At 48.6% G+C, this 15,324-nt stretch overlaps 2 protein-coding genes across 3 annotated transcripts in view; one reads left to right on the plus strand and one right to left on the minus strand.

The window, feature by feature from the left end:
* Positions 1–5,459: 5,459 nt before the first annotated feature.
* Positions 5,460–8,597, minus strand: LOC119274503. 2 transcript variants are annotated; one of them, XM_037555208.1, is made up of 2 exons: positions 7,174–8,597; positions 5,460–5,882 (listed from the first exon to the last, which is right to left on the minus strand). In XM_037555208.1, exons 1-2 carry the CDS (start codon positions 8,561–8,563, stop codon positions 5,839–5,841), a joined length of 1,434 nt encoding a protein of 477 aa, XP_037411105.1. In that variant the 5' UTR covers positions 8,564–8,597; the 3' UTR covers positions 5,460–5,838. The 2 variants fall into 2 exon arrangements, with proteins under 2 accessions (XP_037411105.1, XP_037411106.1); XM_037555209.1 differs by having other exon boundaries at positions 7,152–8,597.
* A 5,415-nt stretch (positions 8,598–14,012) lies between these two features.
* The window catches only part of LOC119280594 (anthranilate synthase beta subunit 1, chloroplastic-like), an 8,204-nt gene continuing 6,892 nt past the window's right edge, over positions 14,013–15,324 (plus strand). The window contains exons 1-2 of the mRNA XM_037561401.1: positions 14,013–14,441; positions 14,528–14,658. Coding sequence (XP_037417298.1) covers positions 14,330–14,441; positions 14,528–14,658 — 243 coding nt within the window. The 5' untranslated portion in view covers positions 14,013–14,329. The remainder of the gene's footprint in view (positions 14,442–14,527; positions 14,659–15,324) is intronic.

Below are 15,324 nucleotides of genomic sequence, written 5' to 3' on the forward strand. Positions count from 1 at the left end.
GTACCAACCAAAGAACGAGGCCACGGCATGATGTAGGGATAGGAACCACCACTAGGGATGCGACCAAGCTTGTTTAGAACCGCTGTTTCCACGCAGAAGGATAGGAGCCAGAGAGTCGAATGATGATGCCGAAACACCCCACAATAAGCAGAGAAGTACACAAAGCCATCAATAATCGCCCTAACAGTCACTTGAAATTTAACATTATCCTCCTTGTATCCACACCGAACGATACCAGCTATCTCCTGCAATGGGAGTGACCTGTCCAACATCCACCTCTCTGCGCCGTCGTCATCGGCTCTCCGGATCCAAACAGCAAGCACTGATTCGAATGTCAGTGGCCCCAAAGGTGCGCAGACCACACAGAGTCTTCCATCCTTGGTCTCACCAGCCGTCAATATGTCATACCCTCTCCTGCGCGCGCGGCCGCGTCGGGCCAGGCTCGTGAGGAACTGCCGATTCGGCAGTTTCCGTCAGGCCAGGTTGCGGGCTGCTTTGAGGTTCGTGCGGGCCTCAAACCGCATGCAACCTAGCCAACCAAACAGGCCGCGCACATCCCTCGCGAGCCTGGTTGGACTGCATCCGGGCAACCAAACACGCCCTAGAGAAACCGAGAAAAAGGAGATGTGGTTGGATGGATAAGGAAGAAGCCTCATGAAGTAGCATGTGTACTTGATGGGGCCAGGCAACTCGCTGAGCCTGGTTGGCCTCCAACAGGGGACGAGTTGCACTCGAGCAGTCTGAAACAGGGGACGAGTTGCAGAAAAAGTGGACTGGGTAGAGGTTGGCTCCCGACCGTCCGATCAAGAACAGATCCTACGGACGGATACATCGTGTTATATACCTCTTTCCAGCCGTCGCCTCCTCCTCCAAGAAAAGCTAGGGTTCGTGCCTCTCATCGGCTCCGCCGTCCGCCTCGTCTCTGGTGGCCCTAGGGCCATGGGCGCGCTGGATCCTGGCAAGGGCCGGCGGGAGGGCTCCGTTGTTAGTCGTTTCTTCAAGATTTGTTAGGGTTTGTGTCCTATTTAGGAAGACGAGACAGCGGCGGCTCCCTGAAGATGGAATAAAGGTCTCCCCGCTTAGTCCCCGTTCCGGTGGTGCGTCTAGCATCGTTGGTGGGTGTGTGAAGGTGTGTCTCCGGCGGATCTATCCTCGATGGATTTGCTCGGATCTTGTTGTGGTTCGTCTATGTTCGTGTGTCTTCAGGTTGGATCCTTTCGATCTACGTTATTCTCCATCGGCGACGGTTGTTGTTCTGGTGCGCTGGTCCTACGGGGCCTTAGCACGACGACTTCCCGACTGTCTACTACAACAAGTTGTGCCCGATTCCGGCGAGCGAGGGGTGATGACGACGGCGCGTCTTCGGCTCGCTTCAGTGATTGTAGTCGTCGCTAGGTGGTCTACGGATCTGGATGTAATTTTTATTATTACTAGTGTTCATTGTACTGCCATGATAGAAGATGAGTAGATTGAAAGTTTTCTCGCAAAAAAAAAAGAACAGATCCTACGGCCACGGAGGCGGCCGACGCGTGGGGAGAAATCAGCCGGGTGAACACAACTGTTTCCCTTACTATTAGTATGTTCAAATGTGCATAGATGGCCAGCAATCATCAACAACACATCAACATCTTGATTTTTTTTTCTTTTGATGAATAAATCTAACCAGGATCACATTTGTACTAAAACCATAGATAGGCAATAACTAAGAAAAAGACAGCTAATAACTAAGAAAAAGAAGTACAAAAAGAAATTCCCAGTTCTAGTTTTCTTCCTATCTTACTGTTTTTCGAGAAAATGCAAAAGCTTTGAATAGATAGGCAATGAGAAGTTATTTACATAGCCCGAACAGGCAAGCAAAGAAGTTATTCACCTTGGTTTTTTTCTTTAGGGACAAGGGTTCACCTTGTAATGCTCTGCCAAACCCGACATATGAGAAGCTTGATCGGGTTCTCGCCAGCGTGGAGTGGGAACAGAAGTTCCCTCTTGTTACGGTGCAAGCTCTCACGCGGGGAATCTCTGATCACACACCTTTGTTCGTGGACTCAGGGGAGCCGAACCATATAGGAAACAAAAACACCTTCTCTTTTGAGATGGCCTGGTTCGAACGCGAGGGATTCTTAGACATCATAGCCAGGGAGTGGGCTAAGGGTGTTGGAGGAAGGACGGCGGTCGAGCGCTGGCAGAATAAAATTAGGCATTTGAGAAGCTTCTTACGGGGTTGGGCTAAGCATCTAAGTGGGGTGTATAAGGTTGAGAAGGATAGACTCCTCTCTCTTATACAGGCATTGGACGTAAAAGCTGAATCTGCGCTGTTATTGCCTACCGAGCTCCAAGTTAAAAATGAGGCGGAGAAGAGGCTAAAAGAACTTCTCCGCGAAGAAGAATTGAAGTGGGCTTTGCGTGCCAAGGTCCGCAAGGTAGTCCAAGGGGACGCGAATACTCAATTCTTCCACCTCATTGCTAATGGTAAACACAGAAAGAAGCGGATCTTTCAGCTAGAGCAGGATGAGGGTACTATTCTAGGGCAGGATAATCTCAAAACCTATATTACCGAATACTATAGACAGCTATTTGGACCGCCGGAGGCCAATTGTGTGTCCCTCGATGAGTCCAGGGTTGAGGACGTGCCTCAATTGACTGCTGCTGATAATGATATCCTGGCTGCCCCGTTCTCAGAAAAGGAGGTGTTTGAGGCTATTGCACAAATGAAAAACAATAAGGCTCCCGGTCCGGATGGGTTCCCGGCTGAGTTTTATAAAAAGTGTTGGCACATTATTAAGGGGGATTTACTTCCTATGTTTCATGATCTATTCTCTGGACAGCTTCAATTATTTCACTTGAATTTTGGAACTATCACCTTGCTTCCGAAGAAGACGGATGCTGCGAGGATTGAGCAGTTCAGGCCGATCTGCCTCCTCAATGTTAGTTTCAAAATCTTCACCAAGGTCGGAACTAATAGGCTCACACAGATTGCGCAATCTGTGGTGCAGCAATCCCAAACTGCTTTCATGCCGGACAGGAACATCCTTGAAGGGGTGGTTGTCCTTCATGAAACGCTCCATGAAATCCATTCCAAAAAATTAGATGGAGTAATTTTTAAGGTGGATTTCGAAAAAGCATACGATAAAGTTAAGTGGCCATTCCTCCAACAGGCATTGCGTATGAAAGGTTTTGATGAAGCCTGGCGCCGACAAGTCGAATCATTTACGCAAAAAGGGAGTGTGGGAATTAAAGTGAATGACGACATAGGTCATTATTTCCAGACACATAAAGGCCTAAGACAAGGAGATCCGATGTCCCCTATCCTGTTTAACATTGTGGTGGATATGTTAGCAATTTTGATAGGCCGGGCTAAGGAAAATGGTCAAGTGGGTGGGTTGGTTCCTCATCTTGTGGAGGGAGGTGTTTCCATCCTTCAGTACGCCGATGATACAATCATCTTTATGGAGCATGATTTGGCCAAGGCGAGAAATATGAAGCTTGTGTTATGCCTGTTTGAACAATTAACCGGGTTAAAGATTAACTTCCATAAGAGCGAATTGTTCTGCTTTGGTAGAGCCAAAGACGACCAGGAGTCTTATAGGCAGTTGTTTGGGTGCGAGTTGGGGAGTTTACCCTTCTCTTACCTTGGTATCCCGATTCACCATCGTAGGCTAACAAACAGAGAATGGAAGTGCATCGAGGATCGTTTTGAGAAAAAACTGAGCTGTTGGAAGGGTAAGCTCATGTCATACGGAGGCCGGTTGATTTTGATTAATTCGGTGCTCACGAGTATGCCTATGTTTCTCTTATCTTTCTTTGAGGTCCCAGTTGGTGTTAGGAAAAGACTGGACTTCTATCGGTCGCGCTTCTTTTGGCAGGGTGATGAACTTAAAAGAAAGTACCGGCTTGCTAAATGGGACATCATCTGTAGACCGAAAGACCAAGGGGGTCTCGGTATTGAAAATCTTGAAGTCAAGAACAGATGTCTTCTTAGTAAGTGGTTGTGGAAGTTGTCCGCCGGGACTGAGGCCATGTGGGCGCAGATCCTTCGTAACAAGTACCTCCAAACTAAAACATTGTCCCAGGTCGCAGTCAGGCCGACTGATTCGCCTTTCTGGAAAGGACTAATGAAAGTCAAACAATCTATGTTCAATAGGACGAGATTTGTTATTGGAAACGGTACAAGTACCCGTTTCTGGGAGGATACTTGGCTTGGTGAATCACCTTTAGCCATTCAATATCCGTCTTTATATCGGATTGCTCAACGACGTGAGGTGTTCGTGGCAACGATATTCCAATCTATCCCCCTTAATATTCAGTTTCGACGGTCGCTAGCGGGCAATCGTTGGGAAGAATGGCTTCATCTAGTAAGGAGACTAATGGAGGTTCAACTTTCTCACCGACCCGATGTATTGCGTTGGAAGTTGACTAGATCTGGAGTATTTACAGTTAAATCAATGTATATTGATGTTATTAATTCGACTGATATTCCAACTTCTAAGTTTGTTTGGGCTGTCAAGGTGCCTTTAAAAATAAAAGTGTTTATGTGGTTTGTCCATAAACAAGTTATTTTAACAAAGGACAACTTGATTAAACGCAATTGGACAGGTCCTACTAGGTGTAGTTTCTGTGATCGGGATGAGACGATTAAGCATTTATTCTTTGATTGCCCGTTGGCTAGAGTTCTTTGGCGGACGATTCATATTGCTTTTAATCTTCCTCCACCGACTTCTGTCTTTGCTTTATTTGGGACATGGCTTCATGGGGTTGGGCCTGTTCTCACAAGACATATTCGGGTTGGAGTTTGCGCTTTGTTATGGACTATCTGGAATTGCAGAAATGATTTGATTTTTAACAGAACATCACGGATTCATTTTTTGCAGGTTATTTTCCGAGCTACGGCACTGATCCGTTCATGGTCGCTAGTCACTCCGATGGAGGCCAGGGAGCATTTGGTTACTGGATCTATCCGTTGGGAGATGGTCGCTCGGGATATCTTCAACCGGTTTGGATGGCGGTCATGTAATAGGATAGGCAATTAGTTTCCCTATCTATTGTTAGCCAGCCGGTTGTGACATCTGTTTTGGGCTAGTCTGTATATCTAGCCGCTTGGAGCTCTGTGTGAGCTGCATTTCTCTTTTTCCTTTTGGTTTAGCTGGAGACTGTGGAACCTTGTTGGCACTTTTGCCTTGTTTTAATAAGATGGCCATATGCATCGTTTTGATGCAGAGGCCGGGGAGCCCTCCCTTTTCGAAAAAAAAAACCAGCAATCTCCTGCAATGGAATGTCTTGTCCAGCAATGGAATCTCTCGGCACCACTATAGGTTATTTTTGTTTGCATCAATCTGAAGGATATTGCTACGTATTTGTCTTCCGGTGTGTGTATATCAAATTCACATTCGCTCTGTTTCACATAGAAACACATGCGAAAATTCCACACATAGGTACGAGCCGTGTGGCAGGAAAGAATGACGACAATGGCAAATTCTGATTGTTTCTTCTCTAATTGATGTACCGAAACTGTTTCAATACATGAACGGTTGGTCGTTCAGTGTTTCATTCCATAGACTGACAGACATTAGCTCCACACCTTGAGAGCTCTACGGAAGTTCAGACAGGGCATTGCAAGTTCTAACTGCAGATAGTTTAGATTCTTCATGTGAACCAACAATTCCAGCATATTGATGAAGCCCTGCTTGCAAACTTGCTGCCCCGCTTCCTCATTCTCCAGTCAAGATCCTTAGTTTGAACCAACCATGTTGCCATTACAAACGGCTCAAATGTTTCTTCTTCTGCACCTTTGCCTGAGGAGCCCAGTGACGCAGCTTAATTAGCAGACATCAGTTCAATTCAAGATCACAGAAGAGAATTGTGTGTCTTTAACTGGATAAGCTGGTTTGCTGTAAAACAGAGATATCAATTCGATCAGCCCATGTTGGATTAGATGGTTTTACAAAAAGAGACAAAAAATCGACTTTTACTCTCTACTGGCTGCTAAATCAGAGAATTAGTTCTCAGTTCCTCACCCTGCCTGATAAACCTGGAGTTGCTCTAGGTTGCTATCATTTCAAGATATATAACAAGGCCATAAAAGAAAATTTTAGCTAAAGATACTTGTGCAGGAGGGCAGCTACATCTTGATTTGCATAACATTGAACTCAGTAGATATTTGAAGCTTGGTGCACGTGGCAGAGTATTGATTTTACTCCCAGAGATGACAAAGATAGTAGTATCAGCTATAGCTAAGAAAAGTCTAGGCGATATAGCTCAAAATCTATTTTAAGATATGTCCTCAGCCTCACCAAATGGAATGTATGTGTAGGTTGTTTTATCTAAAAAGAAGAAATGACAATGGGAGATGACATTGTATAACTTGTAAAGTGCTGTAGAAATAGCTGACCATCTTTCCTGATCTCCGGGTCTGTTTGTGACACGATGCAATCATGAAAAGTATAAAGATAACATATACTCCGAACAGCCCAGGTGCATCACAAAGATGTAATCCTAACGAGGCACACAAACTTGAGATAGTAATGCCAAGAGAAATCTAGCTAATATATTGTCTACTAGTACAGAGGGTGTTAGTGATATATTGCTAGGACCAATATGCCTCATAAAAATCACACTACAAACCTTCATATGAAAACAAATGATGAGCACCTGCAAAAAGAATTACACTACACACCACATTCTACATAGCACAGCCAGCTATTTGATGTCTCTGTTTAAATGTATGTGCATGATAAACAAGAGAACTTATGTAACCTTGCTAACAGAAGTAAAATGAGAAACAAGTTAGTTCCATTTGATAATGTAGATATCTTACTGATCACCACAAAATATCTCTAGCTATTTGGATATATGAAACTTGTTACATTCTCATATGATATCTGTAGCTACTCTGAGGGAATCTCTAGCAAATTACTCCTTTTATTTCTTGAAGATAATTTGAAAATATCTTATAGACATTTCCAGTATGCATAGAGTAGGAGTATGATTGCTAGTATGTTCAAAGGTATGCAAATGATTGACAATTCTCAACAGAACCTCGGCATCTTGATTTATTCTTTTTCAGACGAGTAAATCAAATTATCATGGCAAGACAACAGTTCATAACTTCAAGATAAATAAAGCTTAGTAACAAAATTTGATCCTCCTAGTCAATCAACCTTGAGCCGAGGGCTTAGTCACCTTGCTGTGTACCAACCAAAGAACGAGGCCACGGCATGATGTAGGGATAGGAAACACCACTAAGGATACGCCCAAGCTTGTTCAGCGCCGCTGTTTCCAAGCAGAAGGATAGGAGCCAGAGTGTCGAATGATGATGCTGCCACACCCCACAATAAGCAGAGAAGTACACAAATCCATCGATAATCGTCCTAACAGTCACTTGATATTTAACATTGTCTTCCTTGAATTCGCACCGAACAATTCCAGCTATCTCCTGCAACGGGAGTGACTTATCCAACATCCACCTCTCGATGCCATCGTCATCGGCTCCCCGAATCCAAACAGCAAGCACGGATTCGAATGTCAGTGGCCCCAAAGGTGCACAGACCACACAGAGTCTTCCATCCTTGGTCTTACCAGCCGTCAATATCTCATTCCCTCTCCTGCGCGGTGGCTTATCCATCCGAGAGAATTGCATTGTAGAAGTGTTAAGCACACGGGCATCATTCATCCCAATGGTCCAATAGATGCAGCCATTCACCAGCTTAGCAGTTTGAGGCCAGAGCCCATCAATGTCTATCCATGGGAAAATCTGCCACTTGCTGGTGTCCGATGATAAAACCATGGCGCGCGCCCCGCGTTCGCTGTGCCAGACGCACACGACGCGATACGGCAAGTAGTCTTCTTCTTCTTCCTCGGCGAGGATGTAGTAATCAGAATACTGGCCCTCGCAGTCCTCCCGGCGGGGCGGCAGGGGGAAGAGGTCCAGGGTTCGCGCGAGCGGGTTGTAGACGGCGATCTGCTGAGTGCTCCAGTTGTCGAGAACAACGAATCCGTCGCGGCAGTCCTCGATTGACCACTCGGGGACGGGATCCTCGTCGTTGTCTTCGGAGCCAGAGACGGTATCCTCGCCGTCGTCTTCGGGTGCGGGGGCGGGGACAGGAACGGACACGCCATCTCCGTTGTCTTCGGGGGCGGGGGCGGGGACAGGAACAGACACGCCATCGCCGTTGTCTTCGAGGGCGGGGGCGGGGACAGGAACGGACACGGCGCCGTCTTCGGGGACCGGGAGGCGGGTGAGGAAGAAATCGCCGCCGCGTACCGCCGCCGCGATGTCCGGGTCGGAGCGGCTGCGGAGAGGCACGAAGGTGGGGATGGTGGTGTCTTGGGTGGTGAGGAAATGACCTAGCAGCGGGGGTGGATGGAGCGCGCGGAAGCGGCGGCGGAAAGCGGGGGACGAACGGACGGCGTCGAGGAAGGTGCGGCAGCTGAGGGCGGCGCGGACGAGGCTCGGGAGAGAGAGGAGGCAGAGGAAGATCTCGCGGAGGGTGTCTAGGTCCAGGGCGCTTATGGTTGTCGGCGAGAGTGGTGGGGGTTTCTTCGCCGGCGGCGGCTGCTGCGGTGAGGCCATGGCGCACCCGCACACAGGAGGAATGAGGGTTTCGTTTCAGCTAAAGGAGGCAGTGACTATAGTGTGGGCTCTGACGGCCCAACAAGCCGACGAAAAAATCGGCCACCAGGCAAACGTGCCACTTTTTCCCTAAAAAAACGTGACATTATCTGACTGAAACCATTTTTTTTTCATTTGCGGGTAGACTGAAACCAATGTTTTTTTTTAAGAAAAAAGACCATCATGCCCAGCTTTATGTATTAAGAAACGAGGAGTGCACTGTTCACAAACACACTAAAAATACAGTCAAGGGCTCATTCAACCAACTAGCCAAAGTCTTATTACAATAAGATAAGAAAATTTAGTCAGCACATGTGCCGCTTTATTAGCTGACCAAAAACGGTGTTTAATGATGACCTTCACAATCAATGCAGAAACATCCACGCATTCTGCGAAAATCGCAGAAGCGACATCCCACCATCTTGCGACATCCCACCATCTTGATTGCCTGGAGAAGAATTCAACAACAATTTGAGAATCAGATACCGCTTCTACCCGGTTGAATCCCAGAGAATTTGCCAATATAAATCCATCGCACATTGCCATCGCCTCTATTGTGATCACATCAGCTGCATTATTAAGGTATGAGAAGGGAGTTTTTATTGAGACCGAAATCAATGTTGTCTAAACTGTCGCGTTGGATGATGCGGAGGTGATTATGAACATAAGCATAGTAGATATAATTTTTATTATTTCTGGCGTTCATTGTACTACCATGATTGAAAATAAATTGATTGGAAGTTTTTTTCCGAGAAAAGTAGTCGCTGTCACTACCGTGTCTCTACAACACTTAACGACGTACAAGAGCATCCTCAACAAGTCTCATTTCCCATATAGAAAAACTGGTATAACATGAATTGGGCTAAAAAAACTGTTCCAAAAGGTCATGTAAAAAAATGGGACTCCCAATCTCGAGTGTGGTGATTTGTGTCATAAACAGTAAAATTAAATATAATTGAAAATTAATTCAAAAAATCTATTCTTTTTCCAACTAAGATGCTCGAATGCGTGATGTGCCTGGAAATTTTTGTGGTGTTTGTACATTCGAGGAGGCCGTGACAAAAAAAAACAAATATTGGTTGTGAAATTAACTTTGAGAAAACAACACTATTTGAACCCATTTTTTTCAAAGAGCTCACCCCGACCTGACTGTCTCTCCCAGCCGCGCTTCCCAAGCTCGCCGGACCTCCCTGACTGGCCACCGCTTCCTCTTGTTCACATCGCCTTCGGACGTCCAGAAGGTGTTCGAGGAATTTCCTCACCAATTTTTTTGTGATGTCTGAAGAATTGTCATTGAAATTGATGTGCATATTTTGCAGGATGAACTCTCTTGTTGAGTTATTTTTTGATGACTCATCATCGATGAGGATGCAAACTTGATATGGCGATTTGTTATGTTTATTTTGAATGGTTTGGATGATTTCTTATGTTCAATTAGATTTGGATTTCATAACAAATTTCATATATTGTGGTTTCCAATTAAATTCAATTATGTGTCCATCCATGAGCGGTGGAGGGCAATGCGGAGCACGAGCTCCTTCTCGTCCGAGGTGGATGAGTTGAAGTCCTCCTTGACGAGCTCTGCCCAACCGATGGAGGCGAATTCACTGCCGGATCCGTCGCCGCCCATGGTGTAGAGGAGGGTTGAAGAAGGGGAGGAGACGGGCAGTGGAGCAGTGTGATCAAGAGGAGTTAGGGTTTGACTATGGTTTGCCGTCCAGGTGGGGTATTTGTGGGCACAACGTGGGCCAACTTGAGTCGGTCTCGCGCGGCGAAGGCGGCCGGGCGTGTCCAGTTCGCCCCATCTCCGCCCCATATATGGGTTGGGTGGTGCCAGTAAGCCCGGACATTTAGGTTGGCCATGCGCGGTTCGCTTGGATGGCAATTTGTTGTTCAGGTAATGATCAGGCATTGTCGCATACACATTTAGGGGGGAATGGGGCTCCGGTTGTATATGCTCTGAGGGCATGTCCAATGCCGTCCTGGAATTAGAGTCACTATCCTTCTGCGGGATGTGTCTGGACATGTCGGCGGACACGGACACGAGAGCTGGCCATCCAGTGCAATGCCCTAAACATCTGAGCCGCATTTCAAAGGTGACTTGAATAAACATGACAAATTTAATGCAAACCGTACGATTTTTATTTAAACCGGATCAAAATGAGAAAAGGTTTGACATGTTTTATTAAACATTTTTTTGCATAGCTAAAGTCATTAGTCCAAATCTTCGCCGACATGGAAACGTCTATATTCCACTTGCCCAAATATGTCTCCCACGTCCCGCTTTTCCTTGTCGGAGTCCGCCGCTTGGCCATGGATGTCACATGTGAAGCTAAGGTCCGTGATGGACGTGGACGGGCCAGCCACATGGTCATTGCTGTACTGCATGAATTGGGTGGGTGACACAACCGACACAGAGTTGCCGCCGTAGGCAGTAGCTTCCCCATCCGCAATCGCCTGCGCCGCCTCAGCGTCCGCCTGTGCCTCGATCTCTGTGAACAAGGCGTCACTCCCCGTCCGCATGACTGCATCCGCCATCGCTCGCGGCGGATGTCGCGGGCATTACCATGGACTGGTACAACCCCTGCTGATCATCCAGGAGGGTCGGATTCTCCGTGGCCATAGCCATGATGACATCATCATTCCCCTGCTCGCTGACAATTTGTCCCTCCGTGAACTGGTGCTACTCGAGGAGCCACAGGTTGTGCCCATGCTCCTCCTGCAGCATCTCCAATGCGGTGCAGGGAAGCATGCACATGGTGGCTTTTGAGTGGGACCCAGAAGTCTGGACTCCCACAAAGTCTTTTGATTTGCATTCAATTTGCGGGGTACGAACACATGTACACATTTGCGGACAAATATGGATCCTCGTTGAACGGCAAAGTGCGTCTAGGCAGCTCGTGCGGGCGGGCCATGTGAAGGTCCGCGTTGAAGATGACTTTACAAAACAAATACATATCGCCTAATCCAGTCTTGGTCGCGTGACACATATTTGAGGTGGTTTTCAGCAGATGAAGCACACATCGTCCCTGACAGGCGTCGCTAGTCGCGCCATCAGATGGGAACCTGCCCGAGCGGATTTGCCTTCGAGGGCTCGAGGCCTGGAGCACTGCTGCCGTGCTGCGTAAGTGCAAAAGCTGCGCTCAAAGCCAGATAGATGAGCTAAATTCCTTGTGAAACGAAAGCCAGATCTATCTCCGCTGGCCAGGGAGCACATTAAGCCGGCGAACTTTGGCTGTGAGCCACGATTTTGTTGTCGGGAAATTGTAGGCGGCAAGGTGCAGAGTGAACCTTGTTATTCTGCACTGAACTCGGTGACGCGGCGCACAGGGACGGAGCCAGGAATTTGGTATAGGGGGGGGGGCGAGTTCCACACCTGAGGTCTTATGGACTAATGAGCATCGACCCAAGCCATAAAACATTTAGAGTTTTAGACAATGCAAACTGCCTAAACTGAAATCATGTTTTCATTGATCTAAACATTAGAAGAAGACTATCAAATTGTCCATCTTTGACTAGACATAATAAGTTTTTTATTTAAATAGCAAAAAAAAAAATCGGTAAACTGTATTATAAGTAATTGATTCCAATCCAATTTTCATGTCCATCAATAAATGATCATTAATGTTAGACAAAAAAGAAAGATTTGAAGTTCATGAGAGAGACCGTACCATGCTGGCACAGAGGACGCCATTCATCCCTAGCTAGGTCCATGATCGCTCATGGTAATGGCGCTTCCCCTAATCCCTTTCTTTCTCTTAATGTCTACACAAACACAATTGAACAATTGGAAATTTTCTAATTAGTTTTTAATGTCTACAATTACATTCTAAGACTCAAAGTAACAAATCCTGAAAATATAATCTAACCTTGCCTTTTCTCGTTTGGTCGCTCGTCCGTGCGGCCGGCCTACCGGCTGGACTGCGCCCGTGGATTGGCGCGACGGTGCTTGTCTGTCTCCTTTCCTTCTCGACGGTAGACAATCTTGGTGGCCGGCGGCAGCGAGCAAGGTTTTTCAGATCGCGAGTAGCAGATTAGAAAGGAAAGTGACTAGAGGAGATAGAAAAACTGCCGTATACGTGCGTGTCCTGATTGAGCGCGGGTCTGGCTCTTCCACGCTGGGCTGTTTTTCCTTTTTCCTTCTCCTGATATTGGGCCTTTGACCAGCTGCCTGCTGCAATCATTACTTACATGGGCTTGACTTTGGCCTAGGAGGTACAGGGGGGGCAAGACAGGCCAAAATCATGCGCGTACACGAAAAAAGGTTCGACTGCATGATCGTTATCAAGGGGCGACGTGATCGTTAGGGGGGGTCTCGCCCCCCCTCGCCCCCCCTTGGAATCGTCCCTGGCGGCGCATGTGGGTGGTCTTCGCTTTGCTGGCCGGAGGTAACACGACGGCCGCCGCCGATGCCGACCCTGTGCCCCATGCGATGCACGAAGGGTTGTCGAGGGCCCGATCAAACCCATCCATGGACGCCCGCGCGCCTTTACAGAAACCCTCGTTTGTCAAGTGGTTTCAGTGCATTCAACTTGCGGTTGCGGGTGAGGCTGGTGGTGGTGATCACGCGCGCATGATATACCATAATCATTTGAGAAGGGCAGGGCACGATACGATGTCATCTCAGCTGCTGCCATACGGTGGTACGGTGGTAAAAGCAGAGTGGCGGTGGTGCCCGTGCCGGCACGGTCTGTTGGGGTGGTGGTTGGATCGGATCGGTCGAGGAGGAGGACACCGCATGCCGTGCGTCCGGCCGACCGTGCCGGTGTTTGGAAACGCAATTAACCTCCGGAAGCCAATAATGGCCACTTAGGTCTTATACAACGGGAGGTGCTCAGAGAGATGCTTAGAAAAATAAACCAGATTTTTCTAAAGCATCGGTGCCTATTTCTACGGGAGAGACGCTTAGTTAAGCGTCTAGTCAGTATAAATAAGCACCGATACTTAAGAAAAGTCTGGTTTATTTCTCTAAACACCTCCCCTAAGCACCTCCCCTTGTACAAGGCCTTATAGAAAAGAAGAAAATCTGAATCTGCATCTGTTTGCGCGCGGAATCTAGCCTCGAGAACTACTGGCGGGTAGCTACTCTGATGTGGGGTGGTGGTTGGATCCGAATTGAACCACCCATCGATCCAGTGTTAAACTGCAGTGCAGACACACTGACGCAGAAAAAAATAACCGCAGACACAATGAACTTTTCTGCTTTTGTTTTTTGATGAGGGGTACTGAACTTTTCTGCATTCCAGGATAACCCCACAGCCCAACGAAGCCCGAGGCCGAACAACCAAAACCCAACAGCTCAGCCTCGCAGCCCATTTCTTCATATGCATTTTTAGCCCAGCCCATCTCCTTCCGGCCTTAGCCTTAGCTCGCCCGCAACCACCGCTCGCCCGGCTCGCCTCCAGGCTAGCCAGCACCGCACGCCGCCGCCGCCGCCGCCGCCACGACCGCATCGCCTCCCCCCGCCGTCGCACGCCACCGCCGCTCCCTACCAGGCCCGCCATCGCCGTCTGTCGCACCTCCTACTTCCAAGTTCCCGCGCCGTGCTCCTCCCCGGCCGTCCCTGTCTCGAGGCGTCCGTCGTCCTCCGGCCACGACAACGGTGGAGGTGCGCCACCGACGCGACGACTCCAACCAGTGAATCCGAGCACGCACCTCACACTATTCTCCTCCGTTCTTGACACCTTCCTTGCCACAAACAAAACCCACCTCTCCCTCCTCGTCGGCATGGCCTGCTCCCACCTCGCCGTGGCCTCTTCACCGGCGACCACCAGCACTGCGTTGCGCTCTGCGGCGACATCCCCCGCCGCAGGTTTCGCGCGCCTTCCGGCGACTCGCCGTACGAATCGCTCCATGTTTCATGCCTCCATTTCGTAGCGGGTCTACCGTATCTTACATTGATTGGATTCCATCCCCCTCTCGCAGGTCCTGAGAACGGCGGGTTGGCCCTTAGGGGTAAGAGGGCGGTGACGCCAGTGGTTGTTGCCACCGGGCGTGCTGATGCGGCGCCGGCGGCCGACCTGGACAGACGCCCGGGCGCCGTGAAGCAGCCTATCATCGTTGTTAGCGAACGTGTGTTCGTGTCCTCTGTGCATGCCTAGTTTTTAGCCTAGCATCGGTTGAGTCAGTTGAGCTGTACATATATAAACCAGTGTAACACCAGATGATGAATACAAGAGCTGTTGCACGCCCTCTCTCTATATCTCGCTCTGGCTCCAACATGGTATCAGTTTAACTGAGATCCGTTTCTTCCGCTGCCCCACTCTTCCCACGCCATGAGCTCCTCCTCCTCCAACTCTTCCACCGGCGACTCCTCCGACGACGAGCCGTTTGATCTCCCGGTTGCCACCCAAACCCTGCCCACTCTTCAGGTCCAAAGCCTTCGCATCCGGGACCACGTTCTCATCACCCTCGACTACGAGAAAGAAAACTACGGCCTCTGGCGCCGTCAGTTTCTCTCCGCCCTCGCCAAGTTCGGCCTCACCGATCATGTCGACGGCTCGCCGGCGCAGGCTACATCCGACTGGGCGCTCAACGACTTCGCCGTCCTCTCGTGGTATAACGCCACCGTGACGCCCTCAACCTTGGAGATCGTCCAGGAGCGCAAGAACTCAGCGTACACCATATGGCGCTCGCTCCGCTCGCTCTTCCGTAGCAACCGCGATGCGCGCATCACCTATCTCCTTGATGAATTTCACAGTTTTCTTCAAGGAGATCTTTCC

This window comes from Triticum dicoccoides, chromosome 3B (genome assembly GCF_002162155.2).
Source record: "Triticum dicoccoides isolate Atlit2015 ecotype Zavitan chromosome 3B, WEW_v2.0, whole genome shotgun sequence".
NCBI lineage: Eukaryota > Viridiplantae > Streptophyta > Magnoliopsida > Poales > Poaceae > Triticum > Triticum dicoccoides.

What these genes read in the sequence shown, in the direction of transcription:
- LOC119274503 (XM_037555208.1), bottom strand. Translation starts at nt 8,563, where the DNA reads ATGGCCTCACCGCAGCAGCCGCCGCCGGCGAAGAAACCCCCACCACTC. An exon ending in TTTGGTTGGTACACAGCAAG is followed by an intron (nt 5,883 to 7,173) that starts GTGACTAAGCCC and finishes TCTGTTTTACAG; the next exon opens with CAAACCAGCTTATCCAGTTA.